We start from the raw sequence: 20,109 nt of genomic DNA, 5'->3' as shown, positions 1-20,109 counted from the left end.
GGGACAAAGAAAAGGCACTTCTCCAGCTAGAGGGCTTTCCCCCTGCTGAATTTCAAAGGGTTGCTGCAAACCAGGAAGGTTTTAGAGCTTCTAAAAACACATTATTCTTTTACAAAAAAAAAAAATTACACAACCTAAATGTAGGGATTGCTAGCACTTGACCTGATAATACAAAAGGTTGTGAATGTATAAATACAGAGACACAGGATCAGCAGAGACATGAGATGAAATAGTATAAGATGTTCTAATGTACAACAATATTCAGCTATTAGATCAGTAGAAGAAGCCCATCCAAGTTTGTCATAAATATAAAGGGAAGGGTAAACCCCTTTGAAATCCCTCCTGGCCAGGGGAAAGCTCCTCTCACCTGTAAAGGGTTAAGAAGCTAAAGGTAACCTCGCTGGCACCTGACCAAAATGACCAATGAGGAGACAAGATACTTTCAAAAGCTGGGAGGAGGGAGAGAAACAAAGGGTCTGTGTGTCTGTCTATATGCTGGTTTTCTGCCGGGGATAGACCAGGAATGGAGTCTTAGAACTTTTAGTAAGTAATCTAGCTAGGTATGTGTTAGGTTATGATTTCTTTAAATGGCTGAGAAAAGAATTGTGCTGAATAGAATAACTATTTCTGTCTGTGTATCTTTTTTGTAACTTAAGGTTTTGCCTAGAGGGGTTCTCTATGTTTCTGAATCTAATTACCCTGTAAGATATCTACCATCCTGATTTTACAGGGGGGATTTCTTTATTTCTATTTACTTCTATTTTTTATTAAAAGTCTTCTTGTAAGAAAACTGAATGCTTTTTCATTGTTCTCAGATCCAAGGGTTTGGGTCTGTGGTCACCTATGCAAATTGGTGAGGCTTTTTATCCAACATTTCCCAGGAAAGGGGGGGTGCAAGTGTTGGGAGGATTGTTCATTGTTCTTAAGATCCAAGGGTCTGGGTCTGTAGTCACCTAGGCAAATTGGTGAGGCTTTTTACCAAACCTTGTCCAGGAAGTGGGGTGCAAGGTTTTGGGAAGTATTTTGGGGGGAAAGACGCGTCCAAACAGCTCTTCCCCAGTAACCAGTATTAGTTTGGTGGTGGTAGCGGCCAATCCAAGGACAACGGGTGGAATATCTTGTACCTTGGGGAAGTTTTGACCTAAGCTGGTAAAGATAAGCTTAGGAGGTTTTTCATGCAGGTCCCCACATCTGTACCCTAGAGTTCAGAGTGGGGGAGGAACCTTGACATGGTGGCAGCGGTGGGACAAAAGTCAGTTTGTCCTCTAACATCCTTCTCCTCCTTGTGTAACACACAGGTTCTCAAAGACTATGTTGGTTTCATCACTGTAGACCCAAAGTTTAGCTGTGTTCATGATTATATAGCAGAACAAGCCCCTCCCCCAGCCTTGTGATCAAATCCACAGGAGGTCTCGAGTGAAGGAAAGTTTTACAAGGTTTCTCTTGTGATGTTTCCTCAGTAGTTTTCAGCTGAGGAGGTGCTGTTGCTACATACTCCCTGTTGCAAGGTGGAACACCCACTAGTATAGCACCTCCTGCTGGTTGGTGTGGGAATTAGCTTTTCCAGCTTTGGAGCGTCTCCTGCTGGCCAGTGTCTCCCTTCCTGCTGCCTGCTTCTCCCTTTTCTCCCCCACACTTTAGTTCAGGCCCCACATCCCTCCTAGCCTGTGGTGCCCCTTCTCTCAGGCACTGCCCCCAGTAGTACCCCACACTTAGGGGTCCTCCCCTCCCTGGAGAGCCCCAATTCCTTGAAGCCCACTTTGCCTCAGTGACTGACTGCCAGTCTTCATCTAGCCCCTTTTCTCAGGGGCAAACTGTAGTCTGAAATGGCTGCTCATCATTGGCAAGGGGGTTTGGACCTGCTGCCTTTTCCTGGCCTGGCTACCCTGCTGCAGCCTCAGTACCACCACAGGCTCTTTCTGCATGGCATCAGCCTGGGGGCTTACCTGGCCAGAGTTCCCCAGCTCTGCCTGTCCTTCACCAGCACTGCTCTGTTTGAGATACTTTTCTCTAGCCAGCAGCCAGGTCCTTCCCACCCCCCCACTGAAGTGAGTCTCCTCCTGCCCAGCTCCCAGTCCTTTTATCAGGGCCAGCTGGACCCTAATTGGGTGTGGCCACACCTGCGGTTGCCTACCCAATCAGCCTCCCTTGGCTGCTTTCAACCCCAGTCCTCTCTCCAAGGGCTAGCTTTTAACCCTTTCCGAGTCCCGCTGCACTCCTATAGAAGAAGTTAGTTCTTCCTCAAGTATTGCTGATGCCCTAAAATCCACTGAGGGTTCCACTGGGTCCATCAGTGTAGAGGCCCTGTGAACATACCAGGCATACCACTGATCTGCTTTATGGAGCTGAATTGACAGGGCTTTCCCTTCTGGCCATGGTTCTTGTATCCAACTCCCAAAGGGGGCTCCCATAGCATGGAGAATTTCCACTCAGAAGTTAATACAGCAATTTCTGAGTGGATTTTCTCCTGGATTGATGCAAGAGGATGTGTCTCCAGGCTTACTCCCAACTTTCCCCTTCCCCATATTTGGATCCTCCATTCAATGAAGGGCTCTCCTTGGATTTAGGGACAGGGAGATGGTGCCTCAAAAGTGTTTATCAGCACATTTTTTCCCATCACAGCAACAGGACACATGAATTTGCAGGGAGTTTCCTGTGGATCTGTGAAGAAGGTACCATCTGGCCCAGTTTTCTTCAATTTCCAGCCCTATGCCTCCTGCATAAATACACCTACCAAACAGTTAAAATATAATAATACACCATTAAAATTGTTGGATCATATTAAAGAAGTTCTGTATTAAAATCACAAATGAGTTTGATTCCCCATAGTTTAAATTCCAGGGTATTACTAATTAAGAGGTCTCTTGGTTTTTGATCTCTTGTTTTTACTGTTTCAGAGTAACAGCCGTGTTAGTCTGTATTCGCAAAAAGAAAAGGAGTACTTGTGGCACCTTAGAGACTAACCAATTTATTAGAGCATAAGCTTTCATGAGCTACAGCTCACTTCCTCAGATGCATATCGTGGAAACTGCAGCAGGCTTTATATATACACAGAGAATATGAACCAATACCTCCTCCCACCCCACTGTCCTGCTGGTAATAGCTTATCTAAAGTGATCATCAGGTGGGCCATTTCCAGCACAAATCCAGGTTTTCTCACCCTCCACCCCCCCACACAAATTCACTCTCCTGCTGGTGATAGCCCATCCAAAGTGACAACTCTTTACACAATGTGCATGACAATCAAGTTGGGCTATTTCCTGCACAAATCCAGGTTTTCTCACATCCCCCCCACCCCCATATCACCAGCAGGAGAGTGAATTTGTGTGGGGGGGTGGAGGGTGAGAAAACCTGGATTTGTGCTGGAAATGGCCCACCTGATGATCACTTTAGATAAGCTATTACCAGCAGGACAGTGGGGTGGGAGGAGGTATTGGTTCATATTCTCTGTGTATATATAAAGTCTGCTGCAGTTTCCACGATATGCATCTGATGAAGTGAGCTGTAGCTCACGAAAGCTTATGCTCTAATAAATTGGTTAGTCTCTAAGGTGCCACAAGTACTCCTTTTGTTTTTACTGTTTCTCTCCCTCTCAGTGTGAAACTTGCAAGCTGCTAATTGTGTTAGTACATCCTAAGAGGGAGTCTATTCTCAAAGCAATACTTTGTAACAAGTACTCACAGAGAGAGAGAGACTCAGAGCGATACTTTGTAACAACCGAAACAGCACCCAGAGACTCCCCGCCCTTTTGTTGTATTTATCTCGCTTTAACAATTGTGATAAAAATAGAGATAGAGGATGTATGTGGATGGATGCTTGGTGTGGATAATAAATGAATGATCAGGGAGGTGCCAGCCTAAGAATCCAGTGTCCATCAGCCGAAGAAGGCGTCAAGTGGAAACAACGAGAGGACCCCCGGAGGGCAGACTGGAATCCACCCCACAGCCTCAAGGATGGGAGAACCAAAGAACAAGATAACATCTGGCAGCATGGAGCCGTCAGGAATGTGCCAGCTGCTGATTGATTCAGCAACAGCATGATGAAGCAATTCCCATAGACTGGCATAGGAATAAATTCCTATAAAAATGGACTCTAGAAAGTGAGAACTTTGGGGTCTGATTCTGCAAACCAACTTTCAGGAGCATCAGATGTGCATCTGACAAGGCCCTGCTCCCTCCTCATGTCCAGGCCACCTGGCCAGTGGCTTGGCATGAGCAACTCTAAGGCTGGTAACTATGATAACAACCTTGCAGAACCTGTGTGTGTGTGTGTGTGTGTGAATAAATATGAAATTGAATGGAATGTTATAGCTATAACTAACTGCTTACTTTGATTCTTTCTATATTCACAATAAATGTGGCATTTTGCCTTATCCCCTTTAATAAGATCCTGCTGGCTTTTATTTTATTGGTACAACAAAATCTAAGACTATAAAGGAACATATTGAACATATCAGGAATAGTCTGGTTTTTTCTATTAAAAACTTTGAAAATGTTTTAGTTTTTTGGTTACTGTGTAAGGAATATTGACATTTCCATTGCACTCTACTTTTTCTCCCAGCGATTTTTGCAGTAAGAACTGAACTCCATTCAAATGCCAGTACCCCGGGGCTCCTGACTGCAATCTGTTCAGCTACAGCAAAACCTGCCCCAGAAATCACATGGAAGCCTGAGGGCATCCTGATTGACCAGCCTCAGATACATGGAGTTAAGAATGCAAATGGCACAGTAACCGTGACAAGCACGTGCAACGTCTCCATGAGGCTCCTGCGATCAAAGAACCTCCAGGCTTTGACTTGCATAATAAACCACCCTGTGGGAAGGAAAAAGAAGATAATTTACCCGCTAGAAGAATATGAAGGTAGGTTAGATCTGGGTGTTGGTATATGATAGTCTGGGGAGTGGAGAGCAGAGAAAAGCCGTACCAAAAAAAAAAAAAAAAGTTGTCCAAAGAATGTTGGTTCTATTCCAGTGAATTAAAAAGAAAATTTTAATGTAAAATCACAGTGAATTCAGTTGTGCTTAAATCTTGCCTGGTCATAGACTTGCCCTGTGAACCGTGCTTTTTTTTCAATGGCTCATATCTGAAGACTTCTCTTCACTGCAACAGCGGGCTCAAGTTAATGCACTTGAGTTACTACACTGCAGCTACACATAGTGCTTTGATAAGCAGAGTGATTTGGATCAGCTGCTAATGAGATTTTGTAACTTCAGCACCATTCCTATTTCAACCTGCTCCCCTGATAGGCCAGCTCACGCAAATGTAAAACACCATTTAACTTGAGCTGGAGACTTGTGTGTGGATGGGAGTCGAGTTAAGGATAACACTCGAGTTACGGCTTGCACTGAGTGTGCTATGAACACGAACCCTGACAGTCTGTCTGCACAGCAGCTGGCAGGGTACTTCCCAGCATGGGTAGACAGATATGCTAACTTAGATGGAGAAAGTGTGCTAACAATAGCAGAGTGGCTGTGGCAGCTTGGATGGTGGCAGGGGGTAACTAATTCCACTGGAGCACCTACGGGTGGCTAGCCTGAGCGGCCACATGTGCTACCACATCCTCACTGCTATTGTTACCCATGCTAAAATCAGGCCTTCCCTTGCAGTGTAGACATACTCTTAGGTATTCAGAAGACAAAGCTTTTCCTGATATTTCAATCCTAGAGTTGTTTCTGGAGCTTTAGATTAAAGGATGTACTCTACTAAGGATTTCTTACAACAAATTACCTTATTTCTTATAAAAGATCACCAAAGGGGCCATTTTTTAGAAATGAAATTTTTTACAAGAAGTATTGTAACCATCAAAATCTTTCATTTTTGGTCAGTTTCAACATAACTGATTTTTTGAATATTCATTTTCATTTTTACTTTTTCATTTATTGACAACTTTGCTAAACAAAAATGTAATAATGATTTTGACAATAAAATTGAATATATTCAAATTGAGTATATATTAAAAACCCACATTGTTGAATCTTTGATTTAAAAGGGTTCATTCTAAACTCTGTGAAATGGAGACACTTTTGAAACTTGCAACCTGTTTTTTTCCATTTTTCAAGTAGGTCTAAGAAGCAATAGCAGTATAAATGAGTGTTCATGGGACTCTCTCTTCACTAATAGTAATTTTTATTAAGAATCACTACTTAGCACTTTCAAAGCATTTCACAGCTACTAACTAATCCTCAAAACACATCTGTGAAATATGTGTTACTAGAATTAGAAGAATAATGCAAAAACATGATTCATACCTATTTTAAGAATGAACAAATCTCTGTGTTTATATAGCACAAGGTTACTCACTATTTATTATTGGCTATTCATCAATCCTTGTTCTCCTGTTCACAAAAACTTCCACCCAATCAGAGAGCAGAAACAGAACTGTGTAACCCAGGTGACCGATCACATTTAGAAGAGCTGATAATGGAAATGAAAAGCTCATATTACCCTATCTGTTCAAAAAATCTGGTACACTGTTCTGTGAATAAGGAAGACATGACCAGAGATCAGCAATGATTTGTGAACAATTCAGAAACAGAAGAAAAGTTTTATCATCAGACTATTTATTCATCATGAATAATTGACCTGCTCTAACGAATATCCCCATTTTATACTTCAAAAAACTGATACCCAGAGAGGTTAATCAACATGTCCAGTTTCTAAACTTAGTTTAGAACTCAATGATTGCTGGTTCCCAGTATCTGGACAGGAAACATAAGAAACGCTTTGACATCCATTTGGGTTCTGTGTGACATTTGGTGTTTGCTAATTTGCATTTCAGCATCTGATGAGGAGAGCGGAATATGTATCTGGCAAGTGCTTTGCCTAATTTCTTTTACTCTGAATGCCATAGGAGTCACCATCATCATCCTGACACGCAAGAAAAGCAAAGGGAATAAGTAAGTTGAATGATCATTTTCTAGTAAATTGTCTTACAGAACTCTATTGCACTCCTCTTTCCTGCTCCATAGCTTAACACCATGTTACAACGGAAAGTTTCCACATAACATTTACACTTACAAACTTCAGTGCACACATACAAAACACATCCTTTCCTCTCTGATCTGTTTTCAGAGATGATGTTCTCAATCTATAATGTAGCCTAAAATAAAGCACGTGTCACCTGAATTTCTTCAGATCTTGAAAACAAACGTTGGTGTCAGTCCCAGATTTTTAGAAGTATTTACATGTTGTTATACTCAGTACTGAAAGGCCTAACTGATTTAGGAACTTGTCTCATTTTCAAAAGTGATTTAGGCACTTAGGAGCCACTATCCCATTAATAGTCAATGAGTTTAGGCTTCTAGGTGCCTTTTAAATGAGACTTAGGCCAGGTCTACACAACAGACCTATACTTACACCCGTGAGTGACGTAGTTATACCGACCTAACTCCCCCATGTAGACAGGGCTCTGTCAGTTTTTGGGGCCGGCAGGAAATTTGTAGTCTGTATCCAAAGTGTTGACAAGTTTTGAGACCTGCATATACAATATCCTTTCCCCTGGATTCCTGTAGGGCTTTCTGTTGATCTTTGGGATATGCTGCAAGGCTCATCTATTTTCTAGGATTTTTGCATAGATGGGAGAATTATTATATTTCTGGAAGAAAACTCAGAAGTAGGATTGTGCAGAATAACTCCATGCTATCATGGAATGCTATCATGACTCCATGTGCAGCAGACTGACTGCTGGATAAATCTTACACATGGCAAGCTGGGACTATAAGTCTTGTCCTTCAGCTTCAAAAACACCTCCAGCTAGTGATGTGCTGCCATAATGTTAACAAGGGTCTGCTTCCAAAATGTTCTGTCTCAGTCAGTGATGCATTCAATGTTCCCTGGGTAAAATACTCTCCACCTCCGTCCCACGTGTGATACAGCATGGCCAGAAGGCAGCAGGAGAGTGATATATCAAGCATTCTTACAACTACAATACCCACCTGCGGAAGTGAAGAAACAGATTGATAGAGCCAGAAGAGTTCCCAGAAGTCACCTACTACAGGACAGGCCTAACAAAGAAAATAACAGAACGCCACTAGCCGTCACCTTCAGCCCCCAACTAAAACCCCTCCAACGCATTATCAAGGATCTACAACCTATCCTGAAGGACGACCCAACACTCTCACAAATCTTGGGAGACAGGCCAGTGCTTGCCTACAGACAGCCCCCCACCCTGAAGCGAATACTCACCAGCAACCACATACCACCCAACAGAACCACTAGCCCAGGAACCTATCCTTGCAGCAAAGCCCGTTGCCAACTGTGCCCACATATCTATTCAGGGGACACCATCATAGGGCCTAATCACATCAGCCCACACTATCAGAGGCTCGTTCACCTGCACATCTGCCAATGTGATATATGCCAACATGTGCCAGCAATGCCCCTCTGCCATGCACATTGGGCAAACTGGACAGTCTCTACGTAAAAGAATAAATGGACACAAATCAGATGTCAAGAATTATTCATAAACCAGTCGGAGAACACTTCAATCTCTCTGGTCACTCGATTTCTGATCTCAAGGTGACTATCCTTCAACAAAAAAACTTCATAAACAGACTCCAACGAGAGACTGCTGAATTGGAATTAATTTGCAAATTGGATACAATTAACTTAGGTTACTTTTTATAATGAATCAACCATTCCCAGTCTCTATTCAAGCCTATTTCCCCTTGTTTATTCTTCCCCCCCCCCCACTGTTCCTCAGACGTTCTTGTTAAACCCTGGATTTGTGTTGGAAATGGCCCACCTTGATTATCATACACATTGTAAGGAGAGTGATCACTTTAGATAAGCTATTACCAGCAGGACAGTGGGGTGGGGGAGAGAAAACCTGTTGTAGTGATAAACACCCATTTTTTTCATGATCTATGTGTATAAAAACATCTTCTGTATTTTCCACAGTATGCATCCGATGAAGTGAGCTGTAGCTCACAAAAGCTTATGCTCAGATAAATTGGTTAGTCTCCAAGGTGCCGCAAGTACTCCTTTTCTTTTTGTGAATACAGACTAACATGGCTGTTACTCTGAAACACAGGAAAGATATGTAAGTCCCAGGATGAGAAGAAGCCTTACTCTCTGTAGAGGGAAGAAAGGTTTCTATAGATTAATTAAAAGCACCTGAAGCCAATTAGAGCACCTGAAACTAGTCACCTGATAAAAATCCCCTGCTTCAATCAGCTAGGGGAAGGAGTTGGAGCAGAGAGCAGTTTGGAGGAATTGAAGTAGAGGAGAGTTTGGAGAAGTGCCGTGGCTGGCTAGAAGACCAAGACTCTAGGTAAAGAGACACCTGGCTTGTGCAGAGAGAGAGAGAGAGAGAGAGGACAGGAAGCCCCACAAGCTGAAGGGCAGGAGAGGGAAGTAGCCCAGGGGAAGGAAGCACTAGTTCAAGTGGTTTACCACTCTCCCTAGGGCCCCTGGGCTGGGACCTGGAGTAGAGGGTGGGCCTGGGTCCCTCCCTCTCCACTACCCTTCTCTGGGTTACTAGTGGGACAGTAAATACCCTAGTTCAGGGGCAGGAAACTGTGCCCTGAACCCCCCCCAAGAAGAAGAAGTGCGGGACCCATCATCATTGTACTGGCAATTTGCCACACACTGTATCAGTTCCACACTCTTTCCCTTGCTAGTGGGGGTGGGGAGAATAGCGGAGGTGAGATGGGTTTCAAAGTTCTTCCAGTTGCAGGCTGAGCATGAGCAGGTGGGCACCAGTGGGGAAAATGGCAGGCTGCGGTGGCTTCAGAATCGCTATTGATGGTTCCCCTCTGACCACCCAGTTTTACCACACAATAATGGAGATACCCTGCAGCACTGCTGCTTCCTGAATGAGCAAGATACAGCTCAGTACCAGCCTCAGAGGTGACTGAACGGTTTTCACAAGCGCAGCCGGCCTTAGTCCTTTTGGACAGAGTGCAGTTTTTGTTCTCAACACTCCCAGAAACATACTGCTCCCCAGTCTCTCGCTGCAGAAGAGGAGTCCAGCTGCTTGTTCCACTTCAGCCTCATCATTGGCTCACATTGATTTCTGTGTTATATCTAGCTTCACAGGAAAAGAAACTTACTTATTAAAAAAAATGAAACTGAGATTTCCCCTCACAGGGCCCAAAGGCCAGATCTGTTACAAAGGGACTTATGCAAGCCCATTCCAGTTCATTGTGGCACTTGAAATGAAAGGAGAACTCTCCCATAGAGCAGAACAACCAGGATGTCATCATAAACGTTAGTCACCTCAGGACTTTTCTTTTGCGATCTGTCTCCCCTTTCACTGTCTTAGCCCATTATAGTCATTGTCACTTGTCTCCTCTTATCTAAGTAGACATTATATTCTTTTGGCAAGGACCATATTTCTGTAAAATGTCTAGCACACTGTTGGGCACTGTATAAATATTCAATATTTACCTCACAGACCAATGAGTAGCAGCATGCCCTGCACTCTTGCAGAGAAAAAGAATTTGAAGCAAGATGGAGGAGACAGACACCAGTGCCTGCCAACACCTAAGAGCAAGAGTGTTTCCTATCAAAATGAGGTAACAGCAAATCATAGACAGGCAATTCACATTCATGTCTTATATGAGGCAAACAACCTAGCAATGCCGAATGCTAGGGAGTTGAGGTCTGCCACAAACTGCTTAATTTGTGCCATGGCTTGCCAGGTCTGAGCACTGGCACCTCTAGGGTTGGCAGTTCATAGCCCCGGTGCCTCTGGGGTTGCCACATCAGTTCTGAAAGTAAAACAATTGTTGAGCCCCAGCACCTCTTTCATTACAAATTAAGCACTGCTGACACAGCTACAATACAGACATTGGATGTCCTCCTTAAAAGAGACACTTAAACATTACATTGACTTTCTTTTGCAGGCTAATTGACTTCCTTATCTGTCCAGATAGACACATGCGTTTACAAACATGTTCCACATGTTCTTCACTTTGGAGAACATCAAGCCCTCACTCCCCGTCTTTTGTGCAGGAGTCCGGCAAGATATTTGGAGGATCTGAATATTGATGCTCCAAGAAGCTCTAACCTGATGTTCAGCTCTCCCTCCTATTCCTCTGTGTTTCCTTAAGAATCAGCCCCCTCCATCTCAGTTGAGGGGAGGGAGAATCAAAGCTCATGTTGACACCTCAGGTGACATCACCATTCAGGCCCCCCAAAGAACTCACTGAGCACCTCCAGCAACAATATGGAAGAGGGAAGGCATGACAGTGATGAGATTTCAATGTGAAAATGAACAGGAACGGAAGCCTTTCTTTTAAAGACAATGGAAGTTCAGACCATGTCATAAAGGGGTGGTACAGCACAAAACCTTAAAGTGCTTCTGGTTTGGTTTTGCTCTTCACTTTTATCACAGTGCTTAATTTGCGATGAAAGAGGTGCTAGGGTTCAAGCAATTTTTTCTTTCATATCTGACGTGGCAAACCCACAGGTGCCGAGGCTCTGAACTGACAAGCCATGAAGTGCCGGGGCTCAGCCCTGGCACAAATTAAGCACTGCTTTTATCACCCGTGTAGTCCTACAATCTGCCTTAATAATAATTTATCACGTACATAGTGCTTTTCACCCATAGATCTCAAAGTCCTATGTATAGGTGAGTAAACATTTCCTCCATTTTACACTTGGGACTACTGAGGCAGAGGGACGTTAAATGCCTTGCTCAAAGTCAGCTGTCAAGGTGATGGCTTTGCTGGCAGTAGAAGCCTGATCCTATTCTATTGCAGTGGCCAGTTAGTCGTGTTGCTTCCCATAGCAGTATCTAGTACATTGGCTGCTGGAAATTCAGTTCCTGCAACCCAAGAATCATTGGTCTGTCTCAATTTACTATAAAAGAAGGATAATTGGGGGGGGGTGGTTTCAGGGAAATGAGTGTAAGGAAGGGTCAGAGGTGGAGGGAGACAGAATGTCAGAGACGTGATGAAGGCCCATTCTCCGTTACTCTGCTTCTGTATTTGTGTCAGAAATAGAGAGTGGGAGAAGGTGGCTTCAGGTCACTTTTTCATTTCCTACATTTTGGGAAAGGTGGATCCTATCCTGGAAATCGGTGACTAGATGTACTATGGTGAGCTCTGGTAACATTTCCTCCCACCCTGGCCTGCCCTCTCATGGAAACCTGTTGGGAGTATTCTCAGGGGGCCATTTCTGCCCCCTGTATGCTGCCACAGGGGCATATTATTATCCCTCTTTGAAAGTATGGAAAATTGAGGTAGAGTGCATTGAATTGACTTGCTCATGGTCTCAGAGTGAGTCAGCGGCTGTGCTGGTGATAGAGGCCAGTTCTCTCCACTACTAGTTCATTGGCCCGTGTTGCTCCTATGTTGAGTAGGAGGAGGGAGGTTATTATCACCTCTGTATTTAGCACTGGTGCGACCCCTACTGGAATAGTATGTCCAGGTCTGGGTGCCCACAACTGAAGAAGGATGTTGATAAATTAGTGAGGATTCAGAGAAGAGCCACAAGAATTATTAAAGGATTGGAAAACATGGGCACTAGTAATATATTCAAGGAATTCAATCTATTTAGCTTAACAAAGAGAAAGGTAAAAGGTGACTTGATCACAGTCCAAGTACCAGCTTGGGGAACAAATACTTGATAATGCACTTTTCAGTCTTGCAGAGAAAGTTGTAACAAGATCCAATGGCTGCAAGTTAAAGCTGGACAAATTCTGGCTGGAAATCACATGTGCATTTTTAACAGAGAGGATAATTAACCAATGGAACAATTTCCCAAGGGATGTGATGGAAACTCCTTCACTGGAAATTTTCAAATCAAGATGAGATGTTTTTTCTAAAAGATATGATCTAGGAATTACTTTGGGGGAATTCTATGGCCTGTGTTATACAGGATGTGAGATTAGCTGATCACAGTGGTTCCTTCTGGACTTAGAATCAATAAATCAGTAGCCAGGAAATCAGTTGTTTTGAGAAGCTGTGATTCCCGATAGAATTATCTGACACTTGAAGTAAGATCCTCACTAATATTTTACTTTAAAAAGGGACTGGGGTAGAGGGAAGGGATGGGTTGAATCAGTTCACAGTTTAGATTCTTCAAAATTCAGCATCGCACAGATGCTTCTCCCCAAAACTCTCTGTTCTGCCCTTTTGGTCACATGGATGTAAAGGAGAATAATATGACTAGTGGCAGTTATAAAACTTTCACATCTTGCAAGCACCACCAGGTTACTGATTTGTTCCTTAATCTGACTCATTTATACCCATTGCCTTTTTAATGTGTTAGTTCTAATTTATGGTACTGGCTTCTAGGAATTTTGTTCAGTTCATCTGTGTACTAGTGTTTTCCCCCATTGCTTTTCCCTCTCTGATAATTTAAACCTTTACCTTTCGTACCACATAACTGTATCACTTGTTCTTACATAGGGAACCCCAGGAAGTTCGCGCAAGAGAAAACTGTTTTCAAAATCAAAGGAGAGTCAAACAGATACACTGGTACCCAGATCAGTGTTTTCAAAAGGAAAAGAAAAGTACGAGGAAGGCAATCTGAATCATTCATTTATGGAAGGGATTGAAGAGATTGATGACTCCGTTTTTTAAAAATTAGAGAGAAGGTAAACTTTCACTACTGAAAATGAAAAAAGCAGAGAAACCAATATCATTGACTCAGCATTCAAACCTGCCCCAATGAAGAACTTTTCCAAAGCATTGTGGACTAGCTTGGAGAGAGGACCTATTTACAACATGACTTTGACACAAAAAGAGCTAAAAAGCAAGGGGGAGGGGAAAGAGTGATGACTTCATTTCCCTCTCCCCTCAATTTATGGTACATAAAAGGTATGTGTCTCTTTCAGAGAATCCATTTGACCTGAGACTTGGAGACAGAAAACATGCAGGTGAACAAAACCAGGTCACACGCCTTTCCTTCTCGCCACCACCCTTTCCCCCAAAGGAATAGCTGCGGCTAGAGCTGTGTGAATAATGGATTTCTTGGTTTGCCGGCAATTCCAAAAAATTGAAAAAACAATTATTTGGGTCGAACCGAAAACAATTTTTTTTCAAAATTTTCAGCAGACCTAGGCTATGTTTCATTTCTGGTTCGAACAAAATGTTTTGGCTAAGCACTTCAACATTTAATTTCTTAAATCACCTTTAAAGTAAATTTTGAAACAAAAAGGTTTTTCAGCTGGAGACATCAAAATGTTTCAGCTTTTGGAAACCATTTTTTTTACTTTTTTTCCCCAACAAAAACAATTCAGCAAAATTGACGCAAACTCACCAAAAGTTTTGGTGTCATTGAATCTTCATTTTTTTTGCCAAAGATAAAGTTTCAGTTGAAAAGTTTCACCCATCTCTAGCTGTGACACCCTTTTCATGGAAATTTACATTTAAAAGTAATTATCTCTCCTTTTAGACTCTTTAATCTTCAGTTTACTTGTTTCCTGCTACATCAGGCAGATGAAAAAATTGAATGGGGTTTCATTGTTGCTATACTGACCTCAGTTTAAAAAAAAAAATCCTGTCTCTTAAAGACAGGTTTCAGAGTAACAGCCGTGTTAGTCTGTATTCGCAAAAAGAAAAGGAGTACTTGTGGCACCTTAGAGACTAACCAATTTATTTGAGCATGAGCTTTCGTGAGCTAAATTGGTTAGTCTCTAAGGTGGCACAAGTACTCCTTTTCTTTTTGTCTCTTAAAGAGTTCAGACACAAGTGGAACATCTCTCCCAGCCTGTCCTCTCTCTTTCCCAAGGTAGAGAAACTGTGGCCAAATTAAGTGAAAAGAAAAAGAGGTAGTCACTGTTAGATGAGTGGAGAGAAATGCAGAGGAAAGTTCATTTGGAGCAAACAGCAGGAGTTCTAAAATCAAAGAGGGCAATTCTGATCTGGAAATCTAGATAGATTAGACTGACATTGGATAGAAAAGCAGATGTACCATTTTAATACTTCCTATGAATGAATACAATGTAGAGAAATTGTAAAATGCAGTTTTTTAATTCCCCCCAAATCCTTGTAAACTTTCTTGTCTGCTTTAATTTCAGTGATTTTTCTTTGTACATGTGTACAGGGCTACTTAGCCAACAGCGTCCATTTTACTGCCAGAGAATAAAAAATCTGCTCTTACAAAATTTGAAGTCATAATGTTCTTTCATTTTGGATCTTATTGAGTGTTTCACTTAGATTAGTCAATATCAATAATGTTTTATGATCACCAGAGCACATATGGTTTAACTGTGAAGATCTCCGGCTCCTTTCCAATTCTACAATCTAAGCATTTTTTCCCTTAAGAGGCAATTTAAAATAACTTCCCACACAATAGGGCTTTAGCAGCACCCCATAAAAATCAGTTTGTTTCATTTCACCAGTATTGTTATTCAGTAGAAAGTCTTTTTTCCTAAAAATCCAGAATGGTTTCTTGTCACAACGATTGCTGAATAAGCAAATCATTAACGCGCCTAGATAATTCATCTCTGTAGGTATTCCAGCTGGATACCAACATCCATCAGGGCGAGATTTAATGGAGAAACACTTGTTAACATAGCTGCCTCTCTAAAGGCATCGAGGAAAAATCCAGCCTAGAATATTAAGAGCGCTTAGCTGAGAAAAAGGGAACCCGTTGCTAGTAGTAGTGTTTTCTCTCTAGATATCAGGTAGGCCCTAATCCATAATATGACACTCCAGTAGCATCTATATATTTTAGGTACTTATATGGCCCTGTCACAGGGTGGCTGGCCCCTTCAAAAGAAGAGGGTCCAGCCTTCTTGATGACCAAGCAGGTGCATCCAGCTGGGCGCCTGGTGAGAGGCAGGGCGGCACTTGGCTTTGAAACTAAGGAGGGACTTGTAGAGAGAAGAGGGAGATGTGACAGCAAGGCAGCTCAGAGTAGGATGGGAAGGGAGTTTGGAGAAAGGGTTTGCACTGAAATGCTGCATGGAAGCCCTTCTGGAAAAAGGTAGCCTGGGCAGAGACAGGAACTCAAGCCAGTTGTGAGCGCCCAAAAATGGCCAGGTAAAAAACAGTGACAGTTACCTAAATTACCAGGCAGGGCAGTTATCTGAACTGTAAATGACTATAATTATCCTAGAACGGGAGGACATTAATTTGGGCTGACTGGGAGGGGAGAGGGGGGGACTGAGATGTGCACCCAGAAAAAGATGATCAAAGGCCTGAAGATTGTGGTGCATGGAAAGGGGTTGATCAAATAAATAAATACCTAACCTCAGAATTGGAGGAATGGCAAAAGCAGTCTGTGAAGTAATTACTAAGAAAGAAGCAAAGGGCATAACCCCAGATGTGGGCAGTGGGTCTACACCTGGGCCAACAGAGGGTGTGTGTGGACAGCCTTGGCCCCTGATAGGACCCCATTATAGTTGTAACTGTTTAGCTCACAGTTTTTAGTGTATTTATCCTCCCTGTAAGGTAGGAAAGTGCTGTTATCCCCATTGTACTGATGGAGAACTCAGGCACAGAGGGCCTTGACCGAGGTCACGCAGGAAGTCTGTGCAGGGGTGGGTTATTGAACCCAGGTGTCCAAAGTCCCAGGGTAGCATCCTAAGCATTGGAATTTCCTCCTTCTCATGTGCATCTTCTTGTCAAAGGATATTCTTTAGCAGATTCTGTGCAGATTTAGCGGCATTAAACTCTCCAACCATACATGAAAACCCAAAATAGGTGGAGAAAACAAATATATCTTTTTGCAAAGGGAGATGCTCCCTTATTTGGGGCAGAGATGTCCAATATTCTGAGGGTGCTGTCAGTTCACCCCTCTGGAATTATGTACCTTCCCAACTTACCTTGTGGTTTCTTTTACAATTTAGAGTTAATGGATTTGTGCACTAAAATTTGGTACTACTGTTGTTCTGTCAGTGGGAAAAGGAAGTACCGACTTCTCTGAGCCAACTGCTTTTCAGTTCCCTGTGCCTTTAATCAGAGAGATGTCTCTTGTAACCATGTCGGAGCAACACTCTTGCTTTGTAAATAGGAAATTATTTTGTCTGTTCATATGATTGTTAACACCATTTACGTTCTGCCATTTTGAGCAAAGACATCATGTAAAGGTATTCACTCAATTGATTCATTTAAAATTATTCATTCGTTCATCATTTAAAAGTAACAGATTCAAGGTGCAACATGGAAAAAAATAGGAAAACAGGAACAACTGAAAAAGAGAAGAGAAAAATCTGCTTCAGTCTTAAGTATGGAATAGTATGATTATATATTTCACTATCTAGATAGGCCATATTTGGAACAAAGTCAAGTTTATATAGAAAAAACAAGGACAATTTCACAAATGCCACCAATATAGTATTTAATCAGAAACTGACTATAACCAGTATAAAAAGAAACTGGAGATGAACTATCTGTAATTAAAAATCAAAATCAAATCTCCTCAGAGGCTGAGAGAACTCGGTTGCTTAACATCCTCCACACCCAGTAAGAAGACACTCCAAATCACTCATCAGGAAGGCAGGGATAATGTAAGAAAGGTATGGTAATGTCTGTCTTAAAAAGCAAACATGCAAAAGCACTTACTAGCTGAAAGAAAAACATCCTTGCAAGAAGAAGGTGTGAACTGCTGACTGGGAAATGCAGTACAGCATAGGAATTGGGTTCAATCTGCCTACGGTGTGACTAGTTATCTGCCTCCCAGCTGATGGGTTTGAGCTAGTGAGCAGGCATCTGATGGTAGCATTGGGTGGAACTTCGTCTAAGAGGGAACCTGCTCCATTAGAGAGGGGAAAACTAGGGGCTATGAAAAACTTTGAGGAGGTTCTCCAAGGAAGCCTACAGTTTGGAGTGGGCCCAGCAGATCTCCCCTGCTCAGAGAGATCTGGGAAATGAGTGAGAGCAGGGGCATGGTGTCCCTGATACAAGGTAAAAGGGTAAAGAAACTTGAAAGGAATGGGATGGCTTTCGCAGGCACCTGAGGAGACCCAGGGTCAGTGATGTTTGGGGAAGAAGCTCTCCCTACCAACCAGCAGAAAAGTTCTGTCTGGAACTATTTGCAGGGAGAGGCAGGAGCAAAATTGTGGAGGCAATTCTGAGACCCAGCTTAATGGACTGCTGAGCCTGGAGAAGAAAGCTAGGGGACGCCAATTGTTATTTTATGTTAATCAACAAGACACCCCAAAACGGGAGAGTAATTCAACAGCAACAGTTGTGGTGGTTTAACTGAAGAAAAGGGGGAAATTGAAACAACTCGAAGGTCTGACACTGGATTTGGTCAGACCTGGCTACACCCCTGTTGTAGGGGTGTGGAAGAAAGAGGGACAAGAGAGAGGGGCTCTTGGTGGTGGTTTTACTTTCAAAGCAGAATACACAGACATAATTCCTGAAAGAGTAGGAGACCATAAAATCTACATCTACACTACTCTCAAGAACATTTAGAGACAGACAAAAGCCTTCCATGGAGCTGAGGAAAAAAACAGTGACATTACCATTCAATTTTAGAATTTCAAGAAAATGCCAGCATCTGAATTAATGTGAGATTGCAAGATAAGTATTGAGGACATCCATCTACATGCAATGCAGTGTCATAATAGAGTACAAAAGTCTGTGGCATAAACACATCATGAACAAATATCTGATCAAGCCAGTGACAGTTAATTAGTTCAGTTTGTAGAAGTAGTTTTATCTTGTAAGACCTTAATATAGAGACTTAAAAACATAATATAGGAAATTATTTTCCATTGCCTTTCCAGGTCTTGTTAACATGGTATTTTTTCCACAGTACATAGACACATCCCCTTTTAAAATATTGACAGAACAGTAGATTTATTCTGGTGTCCTGAAACATCCACCCCAGTGTTTCAAGAATTATAGAAAAGTCAATATTAATGGTCCAACAAACTGCTTGGACAACACTTTTAAAAACTCTGGGATGCAAGTTATCTGGACCTACTGATCTAAAAATGTCTAACTTTAATGACTGGTGTTTAACATTGTCTCGAGTTACCAGAGGAATGGAAAGTGTTTAATCAGCATCATGTGATATAACTACGTGATGTGGGTTTTTCCCCCCTGCCAAATACAGGACAGAAATATTTATTGCTCATACCTGTCGCATCTGAATTATTAGTGGCAATTCTACCATTTCCATCTAGGAATTGACCCAATACCATTATGTGGGCTCTTTTTGTTACTAATATTCTTTAAAAATACAGGAGGGAGATAGATGAAAAATTAAGCTAAAGAAACCTCCTCCAAACTGTCTGTAAAGTGACACTGAAGGCTGAGGAGACTGTGCTCTGTGCTGTTCACCCCAACTACTCCCTCTTTCCAGGCTCCAGTGAGAGGTGACTTGCGTTCTCTATCGTCCCATGTTTGGCTCAGGTGCAGGATCGGTTTCGTGGGTAACTGAGGCCTAGCAGGTAATGGCCACATTCAGCTTCTCGTTTGGGAAACTAAGTTCATGTGCTGTTTTGGGTCCGTGACCCCTTTTGGTTTCTGTTTCAAATATTTATAAATGACTAGCATGTAAGGAAGAAAGAAAGTCCTGTCCCTAGGGTTGAGGCATGCTGGCTGACTCTGAGCCATATGGGTAGGAATTCTGTCTTGCTTCTTGGGGTCCCCAGGACTGAGAGTCAGATTTAACAAGAGAGACTTGTGTGTGCTTAATGGGATGTCGGCTCCCTGACACCACCAGTCTGTGAGCCACTCAAACAATCTCTTCAGTGCTTTGCCAGCCTACACTTTTGCCTTACAGGTAATGCTAGATATACCCTAGCCCATAGGCGCCGGCTTTCTCATGCGCCGAGGGATGCTAGACCCTGCGCTGTACCCCAGCCCATCCCTGCCCCCCCACTCCACCCGTTCCCCCAAGGCACTGCCCCTGCCCCACCTCTTCCTGTCCCATTCCGCCCCCTCCCCAGAGCACCACACCTTACCTCTTCCCCACCACCCGCACCTCCTGCATGCCACGGAACAGCGGATAGCATTGGGCAGGAGGCGCTGGGGGGAGGAGGGCAGATGGGGGGGGCTGCCAATGGGTGTTCAGCACCCACCATTTTTTTTTCTTGGCTGCTCCAGCCCCAGATCACCCATAGTCATGCCTATGGCCCAGCCCAGCTCCTCTGAAATCATCCCTGTGTGGTATCCAGCCCGTCACTGGACACTCACAGAAAGCACCAGGTTTGCTGTGCCCAAGAGAACAGTGTACACACAGTATGACTGGGACAAC

The 20,109-nt window shown here is 42.9% G+C and overlaps 1 protein-coding gene across 1 annotated transcript; it reads left to right on the top strand.

Annotated features, from left to right (window-relative positions):
* The first annotated feature begins 479 nt into the window (after window positions 1-479).
* On the top strand, window positions 480-14,027 carry LOC311519508 (uncharacterized protein). The gene is made up of 5 exons (XM_084626057.1): window positions 480-543; window positions 4,561-4,860; window positions 6,779-6,896; window positions 10,397-10,517; window positions 13,359-14,027. The coding sequence occupies exons 2-5, from the start codon at window positions 4,758-4,760 to the stop codon at window positions 13,530-13,532; spliced, it is 516 nt and encodes a 171-aa protein (XP_084482183.1). The 5' UTR covers window positions 480-543; window positions 4,561-4,757; the 3' UTR covers window positions 13,533-14,027.
* The last annotated feature ends 6,082 nt before the right edge of the window (window positions 14,028-20,109 follow it).

The sequence above is a fragment of the Lepidochelys olivacea genome (assembly GCF_965140295.1).
Source record: "Lepidochelys olivacea isolate rLepOli2 genome assembly, chromosome: 1".
Lineage (NCBI taxonomy): Eukaryota > Metazoa > Chordata > Testudines > Cheloniidae > Lepidochelys > Lepidochelys olivacea.
The sequence above is the reverse complement of the archived record's forward strand: the minus strand, read 5'-3'. Positions and strand labels throughout refer to the sequence as shown.